We start from the raw sequence: 25,075 nt of genomic DNA, 5'->3' as shown, positions 1-25,075 counted from the left end.
CCAACCTTACAAATAACACGGGGCAGTGGTGGCAAGTTCCTGATGCCACCATTCCCCCCATCCAAACAGTGCAAACAGGATACTCTGCCTGCTCTTTCACCCTAGTCCAGGGCTTCTGCTTCAACTTCTGGAAAGGCTGGGATGCAGACACAGGAAGGACCTTGCAGGACCGGAACACAGCTGGCTCCTTGCGTTACTCTACACCTCAAAAGCTCAGCAGAGCAGCACTCACTTCACACCCCTCTTTTGCCCAACCCAAAGCCTACCTGCACACAGTGAAGACTGCCTTAAAAACTGACACATCAGTTCAGCCTCGTTTGGTGGCTTGAGCACAGACAATGTACAAGTGTTGCACTTATTTTCACAGCATCTCAGAACTGAAAACAAATAAAGCACAGCTTCATACAGTAGTAAGGCTATGATTTACTGTCAGTTAAAACCCTCTGAAGACTGTGAAAGCCTCCACTTGCTGCCCTTCCATCTCCAGCTCTCCAAATCCAAGAACATCTCTTCCAGCTCTGTCCATGACATAATGCCCTGCACTTCCAGACAGTGCTGCAACCCCAGTGCAAGCCAAGCTGTGGACAAATCAATGGATACAACTTAAAGGGAGGAAGACAAGGAGTCTCTAACAACAGATGCTTTGCAGAACACCGTAACCTTTTAGGCTGCCTTCCCCCTCCACTAGAAATCTGCTTTCTACAAGCAGCATTTTACCTTTAACCACCACCTGAAGCTACCTAAGGTCTCTCTCAACAAACACCACAGGACAGGTATTTGGTAAAAGAGATGTATATTTATTCACTTTACAAAGAGGGTGGTATTTGTTGCAACAGCTCCATTTATAGACAAATATATTATTGTACATTATAGTGGTGAATGGCTCAAACCTTTACCTTGTTTTGCTCTTAAAAACGTGTTTGCACCACTTCAGCTTCCATTAGCTGAGCAAATAACTGTCCTTGTTCTGTCACTGGGAGATTAAAAATCCATAAGAAAAGTATAGCTCTGTGCTATGTATTCACAAGCATTCACCTTCTCCTTTCCCTGTGTCACTCCCCTCTCCCCACCCAACTCAGCACGGTCTGTCCTCTGGGTTAGCATTAAATTTATATACAGCCTCCATTAAAACATAATTAGGAGCCAGTGATAGTTCTAATGTCCTTTTAAAGCACAAGAAAAGTCACTGATTTGTACATATAAAAGTCTTCAGTTCAAATTTGTTAAAAAAAAGGAAAAATCCATTTTTAAGTTGAGTTGGCATTTACATATTGCCAAAGTGTGGCTAAGCCAATGAAAGAGGGAAAGAAAAGAATTTCAGGACAGAATTTAAATATTACAAAAATATCTTTTTTTTTCTTTTTTCTGTTTCTTTTTTTTTAAAAAAAATCAGAAGGATGCCCACTTGCTATTGCTAACTGAAGCATGGAAAGAAGGTATAGACCAGTTGTCTTTGATCCTTGAATATTTGAAACAAATTCAATGTAAAGCTGAACCAAGTTTCCCACACAAACAGCGGTGGCAGATTTATTTCACTTGAGATACAAATGCATGTCCACATGACAGGCATAATCTGACCAGGAGGTGGAGGAAATGTTTTTCTAAGTAAGCGCAGGGAAGGAGGGCGAGAGAAGGCTGGCACGGTTAAACATTCTGGATTCAGAAATGCAGTGCCCCACAGGTGCCTCTGCACACAGGCTGTACAATGCTTTGCACTCCTGATATGCAAATACAGCATCTTTCAGCAACAGGATCCAGAATCAAAGAGCTTGGTGGCCCACTTGCTCAAACCGCTAAAATTAATCTTTCGTGCTGTTATTCTTCTTCACTTTCATTTTCTGGCTCCAAATCAGAATCACCATTGATTTCCTTTTCAACAGTCATGTCTTGTTCATCAGATTGCTCCTCTTTTTCTTCATCTTCATCCCAGTTTTCCTAGGTGGAAAATAAAGCAGAAATGTTTGAACCTTTGTCAGTCACACCATTTCTGCTACAAGCAAATGGGAGAACATCTGGTCTAACTCCACTTACATCAGAGTCTTTATCTGCAATCATCTCATCATCTGAGCCTTCCTCCTCTGAGGAGTCTGTAAAGAGAAAACAATCTCTCATTCTGAGGAACAGGCTTTAAAATGTCATTGTGCAAACAAAGTCCAGTCCCATGTGCTGCCAAGTCTTCAAACTGTGCTATTTCCATACCAAAACAGATTCTACCAGGAGATGAGGTAACCAACATCAGTTAAGACCAGGTCACTTCTGTTACCAATACACAGGGTGAAGATGCAGTGGGAAAAAAGCCGAACTGGAAGTATGCACTCACACACATGGACATCCCCTATATTGATGTCCTGCTGACTCAACATAGCAGTGCCTTCACTGTATCTACCTTAGCACAAGGGCAGGTAACACTAAAAATTTTACGTTGCCAGGTAAGTTAAAGCAGCACACTGAACTTCCATTTCTTCATTTGTGAAGCAAGACTGGGAGGGAATTAAAGGAGATAAAAGGAAGGCAAGGAAGGAATAACTTAGCTACAAGATGTCTACATCATTAGCTGCTGATTTTCCTGCCATGGACATCTCACAAAACCCCTCTTAACTGCAGACTGTACACTGGTAGATAAGCACAGGAGCATGATGAACAGCCATTAAGTGTATGCTGTCATGTGAATTCAGGAGCTGAGTGACTTAGCATACAACACTTACCGTCCTCATAGACCAGCTTTGCAGTCTGATTAACCTCGGGTACATCCTGAACTCTTTGCGATGCTGCAACCTGAATGGAATTTGCAGATTAGCCTTAGATTAAATCATATATTTCAACCTTAAAATACAACAGAGCTCCTAACAACGTAAATGAAATCTACATTAAGGGTAGCACACAGTAATTAACTTACAGTGCTGGTTTAACAACCTAAAAAGTATAAATGACAAAGTAAAATCAGAGAGGCACCTGCTCCAAAGCGGCCCAGTGCCTCCTGTTTATTCCTCTTTAAAATTCTATGGGTGAACAGACACATTTGGCAGGACAAAACAGTCCCAGTGAGCAGGAACTGATAGGACAGTCAATTAATGGCCTGCTCTGAGCATTATCAGTGTCCCTGAACAGCAGCTGCATTTAAGTGCCCAGGACAGATCACATCAGATGCAATCCCAACAGGAAGTGAAGTCTGCAAACAACATCCCTGCACAACCCATGTTATGTAGTTGAAGCTCACCTGGGTGGCAAGAATGAAGAGTCTTCCATGCAGACGGGAAAGCTTTTGCAAAGTTTTTACTCTGCTCTCCATCAACTGGTATAACATTCCAAGCTGAGGAATAAGGTCTGGCAACTTGGGAGAAGGATGAAAAAAAATGAAACTGTTAACAAACACATCTCAAATGCTTTTCGGTTTTTTAAACTACTTTTGTGTATTTGGAACAAGCAACACTTGCTGACATTATTCTAGACAGAAGGGAGAGGTGAGGGTTCTCAGGAAGCACCTGCAGCCTGATCAATTAACGCTTAGCCATGTTTAGAAGTATCATCAACTCTTAAAGCATGGCCATTCTTGGACTCCTTTTCCTTTCCAGTCTCTGCCACGCACAGAGGTGAAGCACTGTTCAGAAAGCTGTGTAAGTGGAAACTGAACACACACTGGTGTCCGAATGCAGCCTCAGCAATGCATGCAAGTTCTGCTGCTCAGCAGTCCTATAACAAATGGCAGGAAGGACTGATGCTGCCCAAACGTCTTTTTCTTAACCCAGCAAGAGTGCTGTATCCATCACTTGTAAGGCAAAGCTGGACTTCAATCCAGAAGATGCAGCATTACTTCCTACCCTACCAACTTTGGCACACCCTTACCATATAAATCTGGCCATGCCCAAGACAGTCTCAGTATGAGCATTACACGAACAAGGAAAAGTTAGTTCTGTAAGATCTAGTGACACAGGCTAGATTACTGTTTGGCAGTAATTTTGTTCCCTTTCACAGGTGTGACATAACTTATCTTGGTCTGACTTTGGGATGGCTATAATTACGTAAGGAATGACTCAGACAAACAATTTTATCAGCAATGTCCAGCAGGTTCAACAAAAGTGGTGTAAGCATAGCTGTCTACACACTGATTAGGGCACTGCCACATGCAGAAAGCAGGAGACAGTTGCCTGAAGAAAGAAAATACATTTAAGCATTTAAATGTAGTTTTACTTAAGTGCATTGGCATGAATGAAAAATACTTACTGTGGAAAGGTAGGATGCGTGTAAGGTAAAAACAGACTTCAGCCATCGAACCATTAGTAAGGCACTGGAAAAGAGAAATAAATTATATCCAAGAGATACTGGCTGAAGAGACACCCATTTCACATTCTAGATGCTAAATACTTCTATATAAAGTGTTCCTCTTTAGTTCGAGAGCAAGATAAATGCTCTCTATAAATAGAAACGTAAAGTTTGGCTATCCACATGAGGTATATAAGTTATTAGTTAGGAAAGGAACAGACATTTCAGTGAGGCACTAAACTAAGCAAGCTCAGGGGTCTGTGCTTCTGAAATTTTTATAGATGGTCTCAATGAATAAAAGATCAAAGCATAATACCTTCTTCTCCACCTACAATGAAGGAATTTAAATGTAGAAAAAAATAAACCCAAACCAACCCAACACTCACAACTCAGCACAGCCCATCTCTACAAAGCTGTCCTTACGGCAACATAATAAGGAGGGGGGAAGCTGGTTCTGTTATTGAACACCACATTAAGAGATGTCTAAATACATTTGATAATTAAACAATTCTACACCTGAAGAGTTATTCTATTTATTGATCATGTCCATAATGTAAACATTTGGGACCTTCAGTTACATTCTCAGGGTTACACCCTCATTTTCCCTTTCTAATTTCACTTCAGCCACCCTGACAAAGCACTGCTTTAAGTGTTTTAAGTTGCTCTTTTCACTCTCAGTGAAATGAGTATTTACCTCCAGATGCTGCAGTTTAATTGCAGTTACTTTGGAAATCTATCACATACGTGGTAGGAGGGACCATAACACACACATGTGAAAAGTTTTAGGTGAATTGAACTGTAGCTGAGTTGTCTCTTACCTGTATGGGTTGCCTTGCAATCTCTTTGTAAGCTAAAAGGACAAAAAAACCCAGTCAGCAATAAGTAACAAACAAATTTAAAACCCCAACATGAGATCATTTGACAGCCCCAGTACTGGGGCAGAAAGTTCTCCAGGCATTTGAAGTTTGCTAAGATTAACCATTGCCAGGCTCCAGAAGATTACACTGCTGGCTCTACCACCCTCTTCACAGGGTGATAACTTGAAGAGGGTGGGTTTCAATATTAGAAGAAAGCTGGAACTCTTAATATGCAAAATATCCACTGAAGCTTAAACCTGGCAGGAATAAGTAAGAGGAAACCTTTTTCATCTCTATTTATCTGCTTAGTAGAGCAGTTGCTACAGGGTGGACAAGTTGGGAAAATCAGGTAAAGGCCATTTCACACAACAAATCTCAAGCTCGGGAGAAGACAGTTACATAAAGGTCTGATCATCCACTGAGATTACAGAGCTAAACACTTGCACTCAGATTCCCCAGCAAAGGTCACACGGAAAAAACACAGCGTCTCATTAACATAAGCCTAAGGAGGTGCTGTAAGACCAGACATTCAGCATCAGGCCATCTGCAAATCAATTTAAATTGGTACCATAAAAAAAAAAATCTTATTTGTGGTCAGCACACTAATACACTGTATTTACAAGAATCAAAAATACAAAAGAAATGGAACCATTAACTTATGTAATAGAATATCATTTACATAACAAGAGCTACTAACGAATGTTTGGTTTAAAACAGTAATGTCCAGTCAAGGCTAATCAAATGTCCAAATGAAAGAGTTTATTTAATATCACTGAATAAGCAGTTCAGAAGCCAAATCCCTTTTAAAATTACTGCTAAATCATGTTCAAAGTTTAAGTACAGCAAATGGACTTTATGATGCTTCAAATCATTGTCCATGTTGGAAGGGAAGGGTGATTGTTTGCCATGGACTAAATAAGCTTTTTCTTAATCTCTTCCCTTCCTTCTCCCACATCATCATTTAAGATAGTAATACATGACCTAATGCTCTTCCTAGCTTTGACAGTGACACTTGGTCCTTTGGTTAAGCTTCAGCCAGAAAAGATAAAAAGTGTATAAGGGATAAATTAAAAAACATTTCAGTCCTCTTACAGCACCAAACCACTTTCAGAAATAAAGAGACACACTCTGGATTTTAGTAGCTGGAAGGCAAATCACATGTGGCTTGTATAAAAGTACAAGAAGTACAAGCTCTCTTACCTCATGCAGCAGTGGAATGACAGCGTGTATAGGCATTCTGGCTACTGTGTTCTTTACTATATTGTCTTTCTTTGTGTTAAGCACTTTCTGTTAAACCGAAAAGATATGATCAGAGAATAATTCACCTTTAACATGTGTATGAGCAATCAGCAAAATCAAAAAATCCTGCTTGTAAACTTCTTCCAACTCTACTACTTTTGTATGCTGAGGAAAACGAGCAAAAGATTTGCTATGAAAAGGAGCTTCATTTTCCAAGTCAGGTACAATTAACAAAGTAAAGACACTCAATAAATCCATCTAAAATAATCTAGCATTGCCTCTATCCCACCTGCCCCATGTTAGAAATGATGCATTACATGAACATGAAAATCTCCCTTGGTATTTTCTGTTTGACTTCCATAAATTAATGCCTTTCAACAGCATTTGTGACACAAAATTTCTATTCAGCATCAAATTCTTAACAGCTCCCCACCCCTAGAACTATTATGTCCAAATGCAAGGATAAGCTTTTCAAGTGAAACTTGTCATCAATTCATTCTTCAAACAGTACCTGCTTGAAAAATGTACCCTCAGGAGACTAAGCACAGATTATGCTCCAATCCAAGCTAAAGGGAACATGGTTGCATTGGTAGCATCACTTATAAAACATCTGAACTGTGTCATAACAAATTTATCATAAACAAAGTGCCTCACAGCTCAGGGAGTGACTCAGAAAGCAAGGCAGGCCATAACAGAAAAGTAACACCACTACTATAATTCGTAATAGCACTTCCTTGAGCAGCAAATCAGCAAAAAGCAGCTGGGAGAAACAACAGGTTCTGAACTGTTCAGCCTTTCTGACTTTCAGGAAGGCTCCCTACCTATCTGTTCAGTCCCACTGAACCGATTCAACAGCACACACCGAGCTTGCAAGACTTACATTTAAGATTTCTGCATCGTTGCTTTCCAAGCCCTGAACCAGCAGCACGGCAAAGCTGTCTGTTTGGGGAAGGCCACCTGGAGTTTTGACTTTGCTCACATCAATATCCAATGCCCCAAGGCGCTCCTCAATGCTCTCCTGCAGAGGGGAAATAGGGGCAGTGCTGCATCAGTGTGGTTATCTCACAAATATCAGCTGGAAGCAAAGTGCCTAACTTAGAGCATTCCCGCTGATTCTGCTGGAAAAGAATACAAATTTTGTGTATTCTTTTTAAATGCACTGACAGAAGACAGCATTAGAAAACAAAAACAGATGAAGTTTTGGCTGAAAAGCACTAATCTATCTTGGCATAGGCAGCAACAAGTGTGTGACAAAGTTCTGCAACAACCTGGCAAAACCACAGGGAAGGGCACAGAGGGCTTGAATGAAGGAAGTGTTTTGAGCAAGGGGACATCTGTTTTATACAGAAAGATGGCATCATTAACCTTTCTTCCACAGCAAACAAAACAAATTCAAGTTCACCTAAAGAATATAGAATGATTCTAGTTTTTCCATTCTTGCTGAGTTTGAAAGAAGAAGCCCTTTACCTCTGTCTCTCCTGGTTTCCTCTTGTTTTTCTTTTTCTCCTTTCCCGAAGCTGGAGTTTTTACAGATGTACTATGTCCTGGAATGCCAGGTACTAGAACTTTGGTGTCCGAGTTCACAACAGGTGTCTTTACCTAGTACACAGAGATAACCACATTTGCATGAATTGCTAGTATCTTGAACTTTCTTCCAATTTAAAATACGGATTTTATTTTGAGACTCTCACACATATGGTAAAAAAACAGCCTGACACAAACTATTTTCTTGACATAAATATTAGGCAAATCCAGCGTATTTAGGAGAATGATTAACCTCAAAAAACAAACAGCTAATTTTTATAATTAACTAAAGCAATGGTCTTTTTGGAATCACCTGTGAACCACTTTTCTTACAAGCTTTTGCCATAACATTCACAGAACTGTTTGTATCCAACAACAAATATTTGGATGTTTGCTGGCAATAGATACTACCTGTCCTAACAGTCAGCTCCATAAACCACACGCAGATTAATGCAGCACCCACTGGGAGGCAATAACCGACCAAGAAAAGCAGCACAATGTAACAGCAAAAGATAGTCGCTATCCCCTTCAATCTCAACTCTTCTCTTCTAGGGATTGCTCAGACACAGAACTCAGTTGTCTGAATTAGGCTGTGACCAAAGTGACAAAAAGAAACAGCTTAGTTTATACCAAACAAGCTAAGGTATCATCTTCAATGAACACAAGGAGATGGAATTTTGTATTTAACAACCAAATCCTCCCCTCACAGAGAATGTAAGGCAGTATACCACTTCCAGAATACCAAAAATGCATCTTCTGCTACTTCCAGAACACTTCTTTAAACCATAGCAGTTCCATCCAAGCTTTTATTTGGAAGTACCTCTGAAGTAATAAAAGTATCATCTACTACACTGAGCAAAGCAACTTCCAATTTCCAAAAATTTGATTTTCTGCATCAAGAATTTTGTCATGGAACACCAGTGGTGATAAAATATTATCCCCCTTAGCTCACTACACTTATCACTGACCTTGTTCCACACGGCATGCTCAGACAGCCAAGAGAAATGCGTCTTCACTGGAATTCAGCAAAAAGCGAAACCAAGATGGGTATCATCACTGCATGCCACACAGGCCCTACACCTACCCCTGCAGTTCAGCCCTGCCACCCACCAGCTCCAGGACTGAGATATCAGCACAAAACCCTGCCTGGCTGACAGAGCACCACATCTACTAAATAACTAAAGGGTCAGAAAAACAGTGCTGTCTGCTCACTTCCCTGATTCTCCAAGCATTTCAAATCTTCAAGGCCTTGAATATGCACAGTGATTAAGAACTTTACAGCCTGTCTCCAAACACCCAGAGGATCCTGCATGAGAGAACACAGTGCCAAGTGGCCTCAGTGGACACTGCTGCCATGCAAGTGCCAAGCTCACAGGAACACATGATGGCCACCTCAAGAAAAAGCAGAAAGGATTTGCCCCTTAAGGTTCCACTACATTTTATTTAGACTCTCAAACAAAGTCATCCCACCTTCACCCCAAACCATCAGGGTCTGAGAGGTTGTACAAACCAACAGATTCAAAGGGAAGGACTGATCCTAGGCAGAAAAACCCCACCAATCAGTCCTGTCTCTCAAGCAGACCTGCTAAGTTACAAGAGGGCCACTGTGCGCTCTTGCACATGCCAGGACACACAGCAGCCATGAAGATCTCTTCACTCACACCTGCCTGAGTGCTATGGACATCTACAGCTACCCCTGCAGCTCTGAACAGGTCTACCAGAAATCCAATCTCATTTTAAGACAGCAGTGAATGCTACCTACTTTGTTTCTGAAGTAAAACAAGAGAAGCAGCAAAATCACATTTCATGCAAAGCTCACCTTTGTTACAGCAGCATCTGTTTTAAGTGACAACACTTTCTGGACGTCCCGTACCAAACATATGTGGGATTCAGTCGTGTTCAAAGACTAGGAGGACAGGAACAAAATCAGTTAATATATTTGACACTCACACCTGTGATTCATTATGTTACTGAAAGATGAGAACAAATTCCAGTGGTATAAATTCGAATGAACTTTTTTTCACTGTAGAATAGCAGTTCCTTTGCCTATCTGCCTTTTGCTACCAGATCTCTATACTCTCCAAAGACGTTTACACAGGTAAACTGGAACTGTATTAAAACCAGTTTCAATGGCCTAACTCAACAACAGCTGAAATAGCAAGAAACAGTCAGCAATGACATCAACCTGTACTGAACTGAAAAAACGGAAGAATACAAATTGCCTTTCCAAACAGCTCTGGGGCAACACTTACAGCTCCCAAAACAAGGGCAAGGAACATGTTTTGTATTGTTGTATCATTTCAAAACAGTAAAATTAAAAATAACAAAGCCAAAAATTTCTCTAACTGAAAGCAGCATGCAGTCCATATTACAGAATCGAAACCCTGTTAAGATTTACATACCACTTTCTCTATGATGGGCTGTAAGGTGTTTCCATACACCAGCAGCAGAGACTGTTTGTCTTTGCAAAATGCAGCTGCTAGAATAGGGACTGGTTTCGGTGTTGAGTCCCCATCATTCCCAGGTGTTGCTATCTGAATAGTAGAGTTTGGTGTTAAGGGTTTTTTGCAATAACTGGAAAAAAAAAATTCCAAGATTTAGCTTGAACACTTCAATATCTTGCACATCTAGCATCTTTCATTAGCAGGTCCTCAGCAAACTCAGCCATTTTACACCTTTTATGGATGGCTAAGATGAGGCACAGACACACAAAATGTGGGTTAAAGCCACACATAATACCAAAGTGCAACACAGTCCCCAGCAAGTGAGTTCTACAAAAATGTATCCAGCAACCCAACACAAAGAAGCAGCTGGAACTTGGTTCAGGAGCATATACAAGAGCTTAAAGGCAGCAGCATAACAAAACTGAGCTTTGCCTTGCAGTAACCCCAGACCTTTCCCAAAGACACTCTCAAGATGAATCCTAACTTACCCATTCAAGATATGTTCAAATAAATGCAACTGCCCATCTCTGCACACAACTGCTAACTTCACAGGCTGAAAGAAGGCACAGCAAGAGAGTTTCATTAGATCAAAGAAAAACCCTCCTGGAAGTTCAGGACATCAAGAGATAGTTGTATGGCTACAATTTGAATTTTTTCAGAATTTAAGAACATTACACTAAATCTGAAAGGAAGATGAAAGACGTAATCACTCAGGAATATTCAGTACAAGTGTTAGAAGATTAATAAGATAACTCACAACTGTACTTTATCACTAGTAATACATGCTGAGTTAAACAGTTTGCACAGTAGCAGACACGTCTAGAGGCACAGCTCTGCAAAGGCGCTGACACTGTGAATATGCTTAGAGGAAAGAAACTGAGATGACTCCTCTGAGAAACTAAATGACAGAGGTCATTTAGTCATTACAGAATACTCTCCAATACATGCAGGAAGAAGGAACTGGAAATATTAGAAAAAATACAGCATGAAATACTGCTGCAATATGGAATTTAAAGGCAGCAGGAGAAAAATGTTTTAAATAATTACAGGAACAGTTTGTGAACATGTTTCACATTCACACATTTTTCACGAGGCAACTAGTTTGAAAGACTTGTGCTTGTTAAAACTGAGAGACTCGGCAAATGTACACTGCTACTTTAACTCATTCAAGGCTAGTTAATTCCAAATGCAGTTACACTGCCAAAAAACACTTGAAATCAGAAAAAAAAAAACAGGACCACATCCAAAACAGATTTTTAGAAATCAGTTCGTGTTTTTCTTTGCTGCCAAATTCTAACAACCATTTTGATTACAAACGTCTTAGTAACTGCCATCTCGAACAAAATTTCCAAAAAAACCTATTGAATTTGCACTTTCTAGCTTTGAAAAGGAGTATTTCAAACTACCAGATTTATAAATGCACCTGTAATATATATCCTTACACCCATGAAATGGCATTTAGATCTCATCTCTTCATAACAGAATCCAGATACAAACAAAGCCTCTTTCTTTACAGCCTTAAAAGGAAACTGATGTGATAAGTGAAAATTGTTGCACGTAATTGTTTACAAACTATTGCCCCTACCTCTTCTTTGACTTCTGATACAGTCAGGTCAACAAAAGTTGGTTCATCTGTTACTGTGAAAGACATCACAGCATTCTTTTCTTTCCTATCTGATCTGATCTGCCTGGAAGACACAAAAAGTACACATTATTTACCACAGCAATAACAGCATCCTCTGCACCAGACAATCATTATAAATCACTAGTGAATGTGGTGGTATTTACCATATCCAAAAGCACCACACTGACATTTCCGTGTTCAGCTTAGAAAATGTTCTAAGAGCAAAGTAACTCCCAAGTGAAACTGAGCAAGAAAACTTTGAATAAACCTTACAATAAGTTCAAGGGACAAGGAAGTTTATTACACATTATGTTATGGCACACACTAGTGATATAAATGGCAACTGGAAGCATGCTCAGACACAGCCAAGGAAAATCTCGTCTTCACTCAACAATCAGTGAGTCGAAACCACCACTAAAGAGATCATCACTGCATTTTTCCAGAGTGCCCCTTCTGCTTTACCTTGTTTAATCACAGTCACAAATTATGAAAAGCTTACATACCACACACTCAATAATCGGTCGTGTATAGCTCCAGACAAGAAATAAAGTCCTGTAATTCCATCAAAGGGTTTACTTTCATTCATAGGTTTCACTGTGGTAAACATTAATGATGACACAGATGTAGCATGGCCTGTGAAATGCTAAGAGAAAAAACAGGATCTTTCCATGATTGTTGTAAGGAGTCATATGGCAAAAATCAAAACATTAGTTAACAAAGAACATGAGGAAAGATTCGAGCATTACTAAGCCAACAAGGACAGCTCAGTGCTTTTTAACTAGTGATCAGTTTCCTTGCATTTCTGTCTGTCAAGGAAGCTTTTTCTGACCTGCCATGTATTTATCAACATTATAAAACTTAAATGGGGAATCAAAGGCAAATTTACTGGGACTAAATCCATGCAAAAGAAATCACATCCACCTGTACTGCTGATACCGTCACAAAGCACTCCCCTCTGCCCCCCCCTCCCCAGTTTTATGCTTCAACCTTTCCAATGGAACTAGGCTCAGTTTCATTCCGAACTTTAACAATGGACACACGTGTGCTGACACTAAATCTGGGCAACATACCACCCCAAGGGCCCCCCAAAAATTGGTTCTTCAATCTACTTTTGCAAATAGTGGTTTTGGTCATTATGGAATGCAGACATACATGGTAGGTGCCATGTGCCAGCAAGCCCACAGTAACAGCACATGTGTACACACTCACCTGACAGGAGATTCAGAGACTATCCCTGTCCTGTCTGCTAGCAGGCAAGAGAACACGGCAGCATTCACGGATCAGCTAAAGCATGGCCATTTGCTCAATGTCTGAGCCCTGCTCAGGGAACAATAAGGAGTTGCTCCTATGCCTTCCAACTGTTTCAACAGCAAAACTGATAACGCCACCAGTTATATGAACTTCAGCAAGGAAACTCGAAGGCTTTGTGGAGGGACTCATGTTAAAACCCATGCCAGCAGTAACTGATACGGTGGTGAACTGAGTTCTCCTGACAGAAGGGTATCAGACAGGGACCCAGTTAAAAAGAACAGCATCCATCTTTCTCCTACAGCTTTGAGAAAGGATGCTGGCAGCATGCTCAGAAACAAAAATTTAATGTTCTCATTCAATTCTCAACAAGTGGAAACCAGTTTAGGGTACCATCACAGTAAAAATGTCCAGCAATCCTGAAACTGCCAATTGTATCCTCATACACAGTGAAATGTTTTAGATGCCTGATCAGGAAACACTCGATAGGTAGTATCACAAATAAAGAAGGGCAATTTTTGCATCTCGTTTAACAGAGGTACAGAAGTACTTACTCTGTAGACTTCTTTGGTCTCCAAGTCCCACAGTTTTATAGTTCTACCAGCTGACAGCAGCATTTTTCCATCTGGACTGATGCATAGACAGGTGACACTGCTATTGTCACCTTTCCACTTACTAGAATTTGGATGGAGAGGTTTTGTACAAAAGGAGAAAGATGGAGAAATAGAAAAAAATAGTATTCATTAGGATAATCTCAAAACTACCATGATGGAAAATTTAAGACAAAATTTAAAAACCAGTGATTTAAGTAACCAAGAGGTCAAAGCTATTCTGCTTCTGCACTTCACCTTCAAATTAGTTTACAAAAAAAACACAAGTGAAAAATATGAAGCTATTCAACACTGAACTGCACTTCTTTTTTAACACTTGCTTATTCTCTTCTGAATTCCTCTCAAAGTTTTCTACTTCTGAAAATAGGGCAAGAAGAGCCATACCATTTTCAAGACTTCTCTATTCACCAACCAATTCAAAAAGGCCTTCTCAACACTAAAATTCAGACTTTAAAAGTCTATTCAGTTACTGGCTCTCCTCCCAAGTCTATGGCTGTCACTGACAATAATAAACTTCACCTTAATGGTCTATGGTTCACAGCACTACCTAAAAATACAAAAAAAAAAAAAAACACAAAAAACCCCCACACCAAAACAAAGCGACAGCAACAAAAAAAAAACAAAAAAAAAAAACCACACAAAAAACCACCACCACCACCACCACCACCAAAAAAACCCTGAAAAAATTAAAGATGCTGTCATGAAAAAGCCTGAATGTGCTTTAAAGAAAAATTTATACTATGTATTTCTCACAGGACAAAACTGCAAGGAAAGCCTTAATACAAATCCTTTACAGATAGGAAGCAGCCTGCAACACACCACATTTTGATTGTAAGTGGCCTTTCTGGAAACACTTCCAAGTAAGTTTCACATGCCCAAGCAATGCCTCTTCTGTTTTCTAAAACAGGATCATTTACTGTATCACTTTTGATAGAAGCTGAAAATGTTACAGCCCACAAACCTGAAAGACAACATTGCACCTTACAAAGAGTATGAAAACATTTTGTATTCTCTTCCAAAGACAAGGTCGTGACTAAGAATTTAAACTATTTATTAATGTAAACTAAGAAGGTATTTTTAAATGTACTAAAAAGACGAGTCTAGACTGGACTGCAGAATATAAAGCACAGCAAAAATACCTTGGTTTTCTTTCACTTTGGATACTCCTTATATAATTTTTACAGGAAAGAGTTTTAAACAGGATCTCATAAAGGATATGTCCAGAATGCCTCTAAGTGGTCAAGAGTATTCAAGACATGAAAAAGCTACAGAGAGACAAGAAGTCATCCAGAATGTTTCAGTCTGCCTCTCTACACCACCTTGTCTCGCCTCTTCAGAGACTCCCTCTTCCCCACAGCTTGTCCCTCTGCCAAAGGTTTCATGTGTGCTGCACACACCTCCTGAAGTGGCCCCTGTGGAGTACTCCTACAGTAGTTAAGAAAGTCAAACCTAAAGCCACAGTATTTCAATTCCCTTTCTAGCAGACCATACATCTATAGGAACATGTCGAAAAGCCTGCAAATGAAATGTTAAAAATTTAATACCACTTCTTTACCCCAAGAGCAACCATCCTGATTTCTCTGTGGGTTACACAAATATTAATCTCCAGGTCCTGACAGGTGTTAAAGAATTCAGGCACACTCATGTGTACACTGGGTGTGAGCAATTACTGTGAATAATTTGTTCCTTCTGGTAGGTAAAACTTTAAGAAAACTGATTTCTTCTACTCTTTCCAAATTGAGTTACCTTAGGTATGACTCATAACATTACCACAGAAAATTTTCAGGCAAAAACCATGACGTTACATTGCTCATGTAACTTTCTATCTATACACTCTGGGAATGATTTTCTGTTGCCATCTTTAAAGTGAAAGAACATAATGCTTCAAATTACATTTCATAACCACAGCTCCCCCACTCCATGGCTCCCCATATGGGACAGGAGCAGAGGGAAACATTCAAGAGGTATCACAGCAAAACCTCTCACTTTTCCTGAGAAAGCAGCATGGCTGGGACCCATCTCCAGTACTTGTACATGAACACACACACTATGGGATACAAACAGGGTCAATGAGATATCCAGGGGCAGCTTCAGAGCTTTGATCTCACTGGGCTCACAGAACAACAGCGGGATGCCTTGCAAGACAAGGACCTTTAGGAAGGCATTTCAGCAGTGACATGCCAGAAAGGCAAAAAGGAGTTTCTCCACAGAAAAATGTAGCATGAATGCATGGAACTTTCCTTTGAAACAGGGAAAGTGACAGAAAATAAATGCACAGAAGAATAATTCAGGAATCAAGATGGAAGGTTATACAACAAATCCACCTGGAAACTATTTCCAGGCACTGAAACGTCAAAAAAAAAGTTTCTGGGCACATCCAGCATAGAACTACAAATAGCAAATCATGTCTAACCAACCTGATTGCCTTAACGAGACAACCGCCTTGGTTGATGTGGAGAAACACACTTAAATTGACTTCAGCAGTGCTTTTGACAAGGTCTCACATAGTATCCTTGCAGCCAAATTGGAGATACATAGCCTGAATGGATGATCTCTAAGGAGAATAAGGCCTGGCTGTATCACTGAGTCCAAACAGTGGTGATCACTGGAATGAAGTCCAGCTGGTGGCCAGTCACTGGTGTTACTCCCTCTAATATTCTCCATAACTGCCCCTTGTTCTGGTCTTCATTAATGATCTCAAAACAGGACAGAATGCACATAAAACTTCACACCCAAATCCCAAATTAGGGAGAGCAGTTGATATCCCGGAGGACAGGGCTGCTACTCAGGGGCATTTCAGCAGGCCTGAGAAGAAACAGGCTGTCAGCATCTCAAAGCTGAAGAGGAAAATGTAAAGTACTACAGGTGAGATGGACAAATTCCAGTATAGGTCAGGGACAAATAGCTAGAAAGTAGCTTTACAGAGAAGAGTTGCAGTCCTCTTAGCTAAGCTGAGCAAGAGCAAGCAGGGAGTCCTTGTAGCAATGAGGTCAGCTGTGTGTGATCTGCATTAGCCAGAGTACTGTCAGCAGGTCAAGGAATGAGACTCCTCTGATCTGTGCAGCTCTTGACACTGCACTTGAGCACTGCATTCAGTGGGACAGGACAACAGAGTCACTGCCATGGGGGAGTAAATCCAGCAGAGGGCCATGAAGGCACCTTAGGGATTAGAGCACATAATGGAAGAGGGAAAGGCGAGGGAAATTGGGTGTGTTCAATTCTAACAGAGAAGGCTAGAGGGGAATTTTCAGCCGTCTTCTACTACTTTACATAGGCTCTCAACATAATACAACCCAAGGAAGCATCTCTTTCCTAGGGATACTGACGAGGTTACTGATGATTGGCTGCTTGCAGGCCCCATGCCAACCGTAATAAAACCAAGAGCATTGCAGTAATAACAAACAGTGGGAAATGTCACAAAAAAAGGAAACAACATCATGAAAAGGATCAACAACGGGCCATTGAACAGTAAGCTTTTAGTGAAGAAAGGTAACCAGGATTGTTAATAGAAATCTTGGTTTCTTCTTTAAAGTTTAAAAACAATTTGACTTCATTACAAAATAAAATAAATGCCTGCACCAGACATTTTATTATTCTGCACTAAGCTCAATTTTGCTCAACAGTACTTTTAACAGTAGCAGCCTGCTCAGACAGCCAAGTGGAAGTGTCCCCACTGCACATCAGCAGCAAGCGAAACCAAGTGGGTTATCATCACAGCACGGCCCTTTGAGCAAAGCTGGGTGCATGCAGCAGGTTTTACTGGAATGAGATCTCCCAGTATCTGCTCCAAAGATATTTTCCTAGAATTTAGATTTTTCAGCATTTAGTGGGACTTTAGTTGCTTAAAGTTAGCATGGAGGGATCCAAACCCCTCTCAGAGCAGTTTCATCTAGCCTTTCCAACACAGAGGAAGATAACCAACTATGACAATTATGCTTTCATCCCTTAATAAAACCACTTCAGATGTCAGAAAACTAACAGCCAACAGTCACTTTGTGGGCATGAAGCCTGGAAAGCAGAGTGCAGCATTTCCAAAACCTGCAAGGGAGAAAATACAAATGCAAGTTTAGAAAAATTCAAGCAAAAAGCAGCGCTACTCACCACTTTACTTTGCAGGTCTGTGTGTTCCATTCCACGATGTGTTTGTCATCTGAACAGCTATACAAGCAGCAGCTGTCTTGATGCCATCTCACACAGTTTACTCTACTGTCATGACCACCATCCTACAAAAGATAACAGAGGGTCAACTCACTAAAGTAGTCTCGATGACTGAGTCTTCCCCACACCAACAATGTGAACAAGGTGCTCTTTTGAGAACTAAATTCCAATCATTGGCATCTTGAGAGTGTGTGTGATTTTAAAGAATATACGTGGCAGTTATATAAAGATTTTTAATATTTTGGTACATACATATAAGTATTTTGGCTTGTCTTATACAGCCTAGAGAAGAGGAGACGTTGTCTACAGCTTCCTCACACAGGGAAGCAGAGGGGCAGGCACTGATCTCTCTGGCAGACAGTGACAGAACCAAAGCAAATGGCAAGAAGCTGTGTTGGGAGCAGGGGTGTTAGGGAAAACGTTCTTCACCCACAGGGCACAGGCTCCCCAAGGAAGTGGTCCATGCATTTGGACCCTGCCCTCAGGCACATGGTGTGATTCCTGGGGCTGTTCTGTGCCGGGCCAGGTAAAAGCCTAGAAGACAGTCCACTGTGTATGTCTCAAACACTGATAGCCAGACAGCCATGGAATCAACCAAGGACGGTTGGAAACATACTGTGAGAAAGAAGAGGACATGCCTGGAAGAGAGGGCCATGCAAAGATAGGACAACACTTTCCTGGTACATCCTTGTTCTGGCTCCTGGTGATCAGCACAACACAAGCGCAGGAAAGACTCGAGAAGTGTGCCTGGACTTTTGACAAAATGCACCCCCAGTAGGGGGTGGATCATGACTGCCAAAGATCCCCCAAAGCCCTCCAGCCCATTTCCAGAAAGGTCTAGAAGAAACTGCACATGGTAACTAATTCATACAGAAAGTGAGTAACTTTGCTCCAGGGTGGGCAGAACTTGTCTATAAAAAGGTGCTCCCACAAAGCTTGAGTGATGGATGCCCCAGGACACTGGACACCCCATCAGTTGCTTTGATGCTGGAGCCAGGACTGGTGACTTTTCTTCATTCCTTTCTTTCTCTCTCTCTTCTCTTTTGCCCTGCCCCTTATTCAAAATCCACTGCTGTGCATTTAAATTAGAAGACACCAATCTCTGTGTGAAGCGTATAATTTACTGATACAACTTTGTGGATTTTGTGGAGCCTGTACCTTTTGTCATTCCTTTTTAACCTCAAGCATCTACACAGTTCACATGCTCCCTTCAGTTTCAGGATGGAATACCACTGAAGAGGAGTTGGGCTTTCGTGATTCTTTCCAACTGAGGATATTCTATGTTTCGATGATTTTTCTAGCACTTCAGAGTTTAAAAAAAACCCAACCTGCCCTGCCTGCTATTTTTATACACACAGACAAACAAGGCTAACTGTATGAAATCTGCTCAAATGAAAGAATAGCCACAGGTGTCTTGCTGAAGTCATCTAAGTGCCTCCTTTCTTAAGGGTACTCAGAAGTAAAAAGAAAAATAAAGGGAGTAGCCTTCCTTTTGTATCAGCATTCAGGAGCAGACTATCATCAGACCAGAAGACTTTAAATGGTATCAAAATCTCTGCAGCTCCAGATATAACTTTGAATTATTTATGAAAATATTTAATGGAGTCTATTTCACTATTTGGATTGTAACAACCTGCTCAGATTACTCCCAAAGGTACTGCTGCAAATGAGCTTTGAGCAAGACAAACTACATTACAGCAAGATATTTATTCTGTTCAATGAAGATAGCTAAAAGTAGTATCTCTTATTTTAACAGGAATAACCTTTTAATTCAACCTATATGTAAAAAAAACACAGTACTCATAAAACCTGTTGTTTTCTATGGAAAAAAGGTGTTTTCAAACAAACAATTATACTTTTCAAGCACAGCTTTTCCATATAACAGAGCTGATATTCATTAGTTACTGTCACCTGCACGCATCATAATTTTCAGGAATTACTGCTTTTTCTAAATTCATGTTTATCACCCTACCTACAACTTCAAGTTTAGAAGCAGAAGTAAACCCAAGTATCTAAAAGTATTGCCCAGCAATTCATATGGATTTATTTGGCTTGTTATGTAACCCACAACTAAAATGGAAGTACTTGGGAGCTTGAAAAGGCAAAATTAAAATCACTGTGTATCATTCAAAAAAGATCATATATTGAGAGAGCTTAAAAGCTTCCACAAGGGAGGTGTATTTACAGAAGAGTCCATCAGTGACAGCTTCCCAAGCGTTGACGAGTTCTCTACCCTTCCCTCCTACAATGCCATGCAGGAACTGAGGGTGTGACAGTCCTACCAAGTATTTTACTCTCCAGCGAGGAATTTCACCGTTACTGTTACTTTTAATGGAAAGTAGCAAATCCATGGACAGCATTAAGACATTGCACTAACTTAGAAACCAAGATTTTTTTTGATCTAAACTGACTGAAACCATCAGTGTTTGGTAGCATGTGATGAACGGTGCATTACTTACTAGCTTGCTCTGTAATTCTCCTTTTACTGTGCTGTACAACAAAATGCTACCAACTGCTGTACCAATAGCCAGGATATCTAACTGCTTGTCCACTTCTCCAACTTCAGACTTCCGTTTTTTCCTCTGAGGGCCATCCTAGAAAAGCAAAAGAAAGAAACTGTGAAATAAATCAGTCTGACTAGCTAATGGAAAACCTTAAGAGAAGTCTGAGACGCAAGCAGCCAGCACAAACACTGCTAAGACACAAAATGAACACAGGCGTTCAATCCTAAAAACTCATCTTGTACCTCCACGTACAGTGTAACAAACTTGCTTTGAATCACTTGGAAACATCTGGTGGAGGCCATTTTGCTACCACCCCAACCATATGCATGTGGGGAAAAACACCTTTAAGTTTTTCACAAATTTCCTGTCCCAGAAGCAGAAGTAAAGATTAGCACATTCAGAATACTTCATCCATAAATGGAAACACTTAATCGCGATCAGTTTATTTTTTCTCAAAAAGTAATCAAAAGTCTTGCAAACCTGAAGCATTCATAATGCTTCTTAAAAATAAAGTGCTACCCCATTCCACAGAGGGAAATGACTGGGATTCAAAGGAAAGTACTCTGCGCAAGTCCTGCTGTCTGTACCAGAGGTCCTCATACAATCAGGAAATTCATAAGTCTTCACTCTTTCGCTCTGCAAGTGCTATTAGCCACCTCAAGGAGGGATTTCACTTTGTCTCCTTTAACCAAAAACTTGGGAATAGAGATCACTGGGAAGGGGAGAAGGAATAAAACTGGTTCTTAAGCACGTGAAACTTAAAGAGGGCAGAAGAAGTCATCATATTCATTCTCACTGGGTAAATCACTAATTGCACACATACAAATAAAAAAGAAAATTAAAAAAATTGTTCAAGGGCATGAAAAAAAAAATCCCTAATGCCACTGATTAGTTTTTAAATTGGACCTTGGTAAGTCTCCTTACATTTGTGACATCACAGCAAAGCATTCTCTCAATTTAAAAATAACATACATGCTAATGCTTCCTCTACACAACAGATCCATTTGCACTGACAAGCAGCCTGATAAAATGTGAGCAACCAGCTCTGTTCAAGTCCTATGTGGTGTAGCTAATCTGTTTTACAGCAGACATGACACAGTGAACATGTAGTTTCTATTCAGGTCCAGAAATACGACAATCAGGATGTGGTAGTTTTCACCACAATTAAAATACAAAAGTTTGATAGTGAAGGATAAACACATTGGTTCTTTGAAGCAGGATTTTCTATTCTTTCTGTACTTACTAGAGCTAACACCATCTGCAATGAAAAGTGTTTTGGTTTAAGCTAAGAAATACAAAATAGTTGTAAAGATAACTTTTACATCAAATGCAAACTCTTAAAAATTACAATTAGAGGATTTTGCAAGTATTTGTTTAGGCTTTATCTTTCCTGGGAAAGAAAAGTATTTATAAAATATTAAAAAACAGATGCTGAGAAGCTAATGGCAATTAATTCAAACTGCTGTCTGACATGCAAAGACAAAGGCCACAGAGTGGAGATGCAAGTACAACTCATGTGTTTTCTGGTACTTTTCAATTTCTTTAAGTAGTTTTACCAATTACCTCACACACCCCCACTGCAAAGCAAAACCAAACTTAATAACAGACTTTATTCTCTTCCCCTGAATAAATCTTTCAAATAAATTTTTTTCACCCTCCTGTTTCAGTTTGCTATGGCAGATTTCCTTGGAACAACTCAAGCGCACAACAGAATTCCCACAAGTACAGTTATTTCCAGGGTCAAGAGAAAGCAAGGGACAGTGAAAGTTTCTCCATTTTTTTTTCCACATGCATTTCTTTACTGATCACCCCTTATCAGTAATACGAGTGGAGCACTTTGTTGGAAAATTCAGACACCTGTTAATGTTTGAGATTATTTGAAAAAAACACTCCAAGAACTTAAAAAAAATATCAAACTTCCCTACCCTATATTAGATTACGGCAGAATGGCAACTGCACTTAACATCCACGGGGGATTCACTTACTGATCAGGGTCTTAAATAGAAGAACATCCTGTTGTCATGGACAGGACAAGTACCAGTTTCATTGTAATCTGTTTTCTTTTTAAGATTATGGAAATTCAAGCTTACTTAGAAATCCTTCAACTTTGGCTGAAAAAGCACCATGTTTAAATCCATAGAGATGGTTAAAAGGAGTTACTTGAAAAGGAACCATGCACACATTTTCCCATAATGTTCTTCCTTGACTTGATAAGCCACTGAGACTTTTTAGAAAGAAATCTGCTCACATGTGAAATAAAGCACTTAGAACACTAAAATGGGGAGAATTCTAAAGGTCTTGACACTTGACAGTAACAGTGCAGTTGCACCTTGTTAGGAAGAAAGTAAAATAAGTTGCTTTGAATGTTGGAGGTCCACTCTTGCACAAGCCACCCCATGGAGCAGGAGGTGATGAACACAGAACACAGGAAGCACTGACACTGGAAGCACGTGGGCAGGGAGCATCCCAGTAAAGCCACCCCTGCATCAGCAATTCCAGAGTGTGCAGTTCAAAACGTGATTTCTAATATCCCCCTGTAACACATGGCCTCCATTAACATGGCAGCAGTCCAAAACATACTGAGTTTAAGTGTAATTTGGCCAAACACCATTTATAGCTACCTACTGACAGAGTTCTACTTCTGAACACAAGATAACAGAACTGCCTGGACAGATGTCAACTCTCCAGGAACAAAAAAAAGACTAAAGAACATCAGAAAAAAATATTTAAGGAAATGTTTTTGACATAACTATCCCAGTTTTAGTTCTACAACTCAGTCTAAGGAAATAAACAATGACTTTTAAAGGTTTTATGGCACAATTATTGCAAGAAACAGCATGTTTCCCAGCTCCACTTTAAAAGGGACTAGCTTCCAAGCAGGGGACAGGATTCAAACTACTGGAATAAGTAGAAACACTGAGAGGTGTGTCTCTAGAAAAGGTTATTTTAAAAAAAGCTGCAAAAGCCCCTCAGAAACTTCCTGTGCTTGACTTAGGGCACCACAGAAGTGTGTCTACATTAGTTTTATTTCACAAAGGACACGTTAACCCCATTTTCACATGTCAGTTTCAGTGAATTTAAGAGCAAAGAACCTATAGAGCTTTGCAACTAATGGATCCTTTTTACTTCAAAGTTACATGACAAAGGAACAGGTTCAGGTCATCTAAAACTGACTCTACTTCATTCTTGGCATGTCCTGGGAGTTTTCAAAGTTCAGGGACTAAGATGCTCAACTGAGCAAAACAATATTGCGCTCCTTTGGGTTGATACTATGTGTTTTAAGCATTTTGCAACAGCCTTAACAGCATTTCAAATACATTGAATTGCCGATGGACCAAAACACCCCTTAAAAAGCACCCCTTATGATAAAGGGGGTGGATTTCACATCCTTTATCCAGATTTTGCGTTCTTTTTTCCTCAGGAAACATTACGTTCCAGCTAAAGAACTACTTCAACACTAGGAGGACAAAAAGGTACCCCAGTGCAAACTCCAGATATTTTCAGAGGTTCGGTGTTCACCTAAGGTGATGTTAACTAAAACTCGATCCAAGGTGGAGAACATCCAAGGGCTCCTGATGCATGCTGTGAATAAAACTACTGAACACCTTCTTGCATGATTCCCGGACTCAGGAAGATGAATCACAGACAGTGTAGCAGCTTGCATGGGAGTACTTCCAAGGGTAAGGTAGTGTGGAGAGATGCTGCCTTTACCGGAAAGCGAACTGAGAGCGTGCACAGCAGCTAACCTGCTCTGCAGCATGGCAGAGACGTGCCATCAAGTAACATACCTCGCTTCTTCAAGGAAGGCTTCTTCCACGCAGATAATACGAGAGACAAATGGTTTTCAACAGTCAGTGTTTCTGCCGAATTTTTGTTCCAAAAAAACACAAAACAAGACCTCCAGAGCCGCCTCCCTCACCGACACGTGAAATTTACCTTGAGCAACGCAATCCCGGGAGGGGGAGCGGCTCCCCCCGCGCCCCCCCATCCCGCGCTGCGACACACGTGGACAATCCCCAAACCCTGGGGCCACAGGGACGTGGGGCAGAGCGGTGCCCGAACGCCGCGGAGCCCACGGGACCCTCACCCCCCTCGCAGCGCCCCCGCTCCCCGGCCCGCCCGGCCACATGGCGCCAGGAGGGCGGGGTGAAGCCGAGCGGGCCGCGGCCACGCGTCAGGGCTGCTCGGGTCGCCGCCATCCCCATCCCCATCCCACCCCTCACGCGTGCCCCTCCCGCCTCACCGCTCCCCCCCTCCCCACGCACCTTGCTGGGGATCTGCCGCGCCCCCGCCGGGGCCCAGGCCAAGCATGTGCAGGCGGCGCTGAGATGGGCGGAGGGCACGTACTCGTGCTGCAGGCGGCTGCCGGCCGTGTCCCACACGCGCAGCCGCCCATCGGGCCCAGACGAGGCGAACAAGCGGCACCCGCGGGGGGAGAAGGCGCACGGAGGGGCCGCCATGGCGCGCGCTCCCCTCGGCTCTGCCCGGCCCGCCCCGCGCAGCGCATGCACCGCCCGCGTGCTCGCCCCGCGCGCCTGCGCCGCCCGCCCCGATGACGCCGTACGGCGTCATCGGGGCGGGCGGCGCAGGCGCGCGGGGCGACAGT

At 41.3% G+C, this 25,075-nt stretch overlaps 1 protein-coding gene and 3 non-coding genes across 4 annotated transcripts; all 4 read right to left on the bottom strand.

The window, feature by feature from the left end:
* Positions 1-776: 776 nt before the first annotated feature.
* Positions 777-25,009, bottom strand: WDR43 (WD repeat domain 43). The gene is made up of 18 exons (XM_014877458.2): positions 24,735-25,009; positions 20,425-20,559; positions 17,909-18,030; positions 13,751-13,871; positions 12,452-12,591; positions 11,910-12,012; positions 10,813-10,877; positions 10,283-10,454; positions 9,700-9,786; positions 7,824-7,955; positions 7,237-7,374; positions 6,318-6,404; positions 5,079-5,110; positions 4,222-4,285; positions 3,218-3,331; positions 2,706-2,775; positions 2,032-2,087; positions 777-1,935 (listed from the first exon to the last, which is right to left on the bottom strand). The coding sequence occupies exons 1-18, from the start codon at positions 24,927-24,929 to the stop codon at positions 1,816-1,818; spliced, it is 1,953 nt and encodes a 650-aa protein (XP_014732944.1). The 5' UTR covers positions 24,930-25,009; the 3' UTR covers positions 777-1,815.
* LOC148224197 (small nucleolar RNA SNORD53/SNORD92) lies at positions 8,864-8,942 on the bottom strand. The gene has a single exon (XR_015802943.1). It is a non-coding gene; the product is annotated as a small nucleolar RNA SNORD53/SNORD92 (small nucleolar RNA).
* LOC148224196 (small nucleolar RNA SNORD53/SNORD92) lies at positions 12,300-12,383 on the bottom strand. Its single transcript, XR_015802945.1, has one exon. It is a non-coding gene; the product is annotated as a small nucleolar RNA SNORD53/SNORD92 (small nucleolar RNA).
* On the bottom strand, positions 17,450-17,527 carry LOC148224195 (small nucleolar RNA SNORD53/SNORD92). Its single transcript, XR_015802944.1, has one exon. It is a non-coding gene; the product is annotated as a small nucleolar RNA SNORD53/SNORD92 (small nucleolar RNA).
* Positions 25,010-25,075: the final 66 nt, after the last annotated feature.

Source organism: Sturnus vulgaris, chromosome 3 (genome assembly GCF_052056855.1).
Source record: "Sturnus vulgaris isolate bStuVul1 chromosome 3, bStuVul1.hap1, whole genome shotgun sequence".
Classification (NCBI taxonomy): Eukaryota; Metazoa; Chordata; class Aves; order Passeriformes; family Sturnidae; genus Sturnus; species Sturnus vulgaris.
This window is presented reverse-complemented; position numbering and strand designations above follow the sequence as displayed.

What these genes read in the sequence shown, in the direction of transcription:
- WDR43 (XM_014877458.2), bottom strand. Translation starts at nt 24,929, where the DNA reads ATGGCGGCCCCTCCGTGCGCCTTCTCCCCCCGCGGGTGCCGCTTGTTC. An exon ending in CGCGGCAGATCCCCAGCAAG is followed by an intron (nt 20,560 to 24,734) that starts GTGCGTGGGGAG and finishes TTGCTTTTCTAG; the next exon opens with GATGGCCCTCAGAGGAAAAA. An exon ending in TCTTCATTCTTGCCACCCAG is followed by an intron (nt 2,776 to 3,217) that starts GTGAGCTTCAAC and finishes AATTCCATTCAG; the next exon opens with GTTGCAGCATCGCAAAGAGT.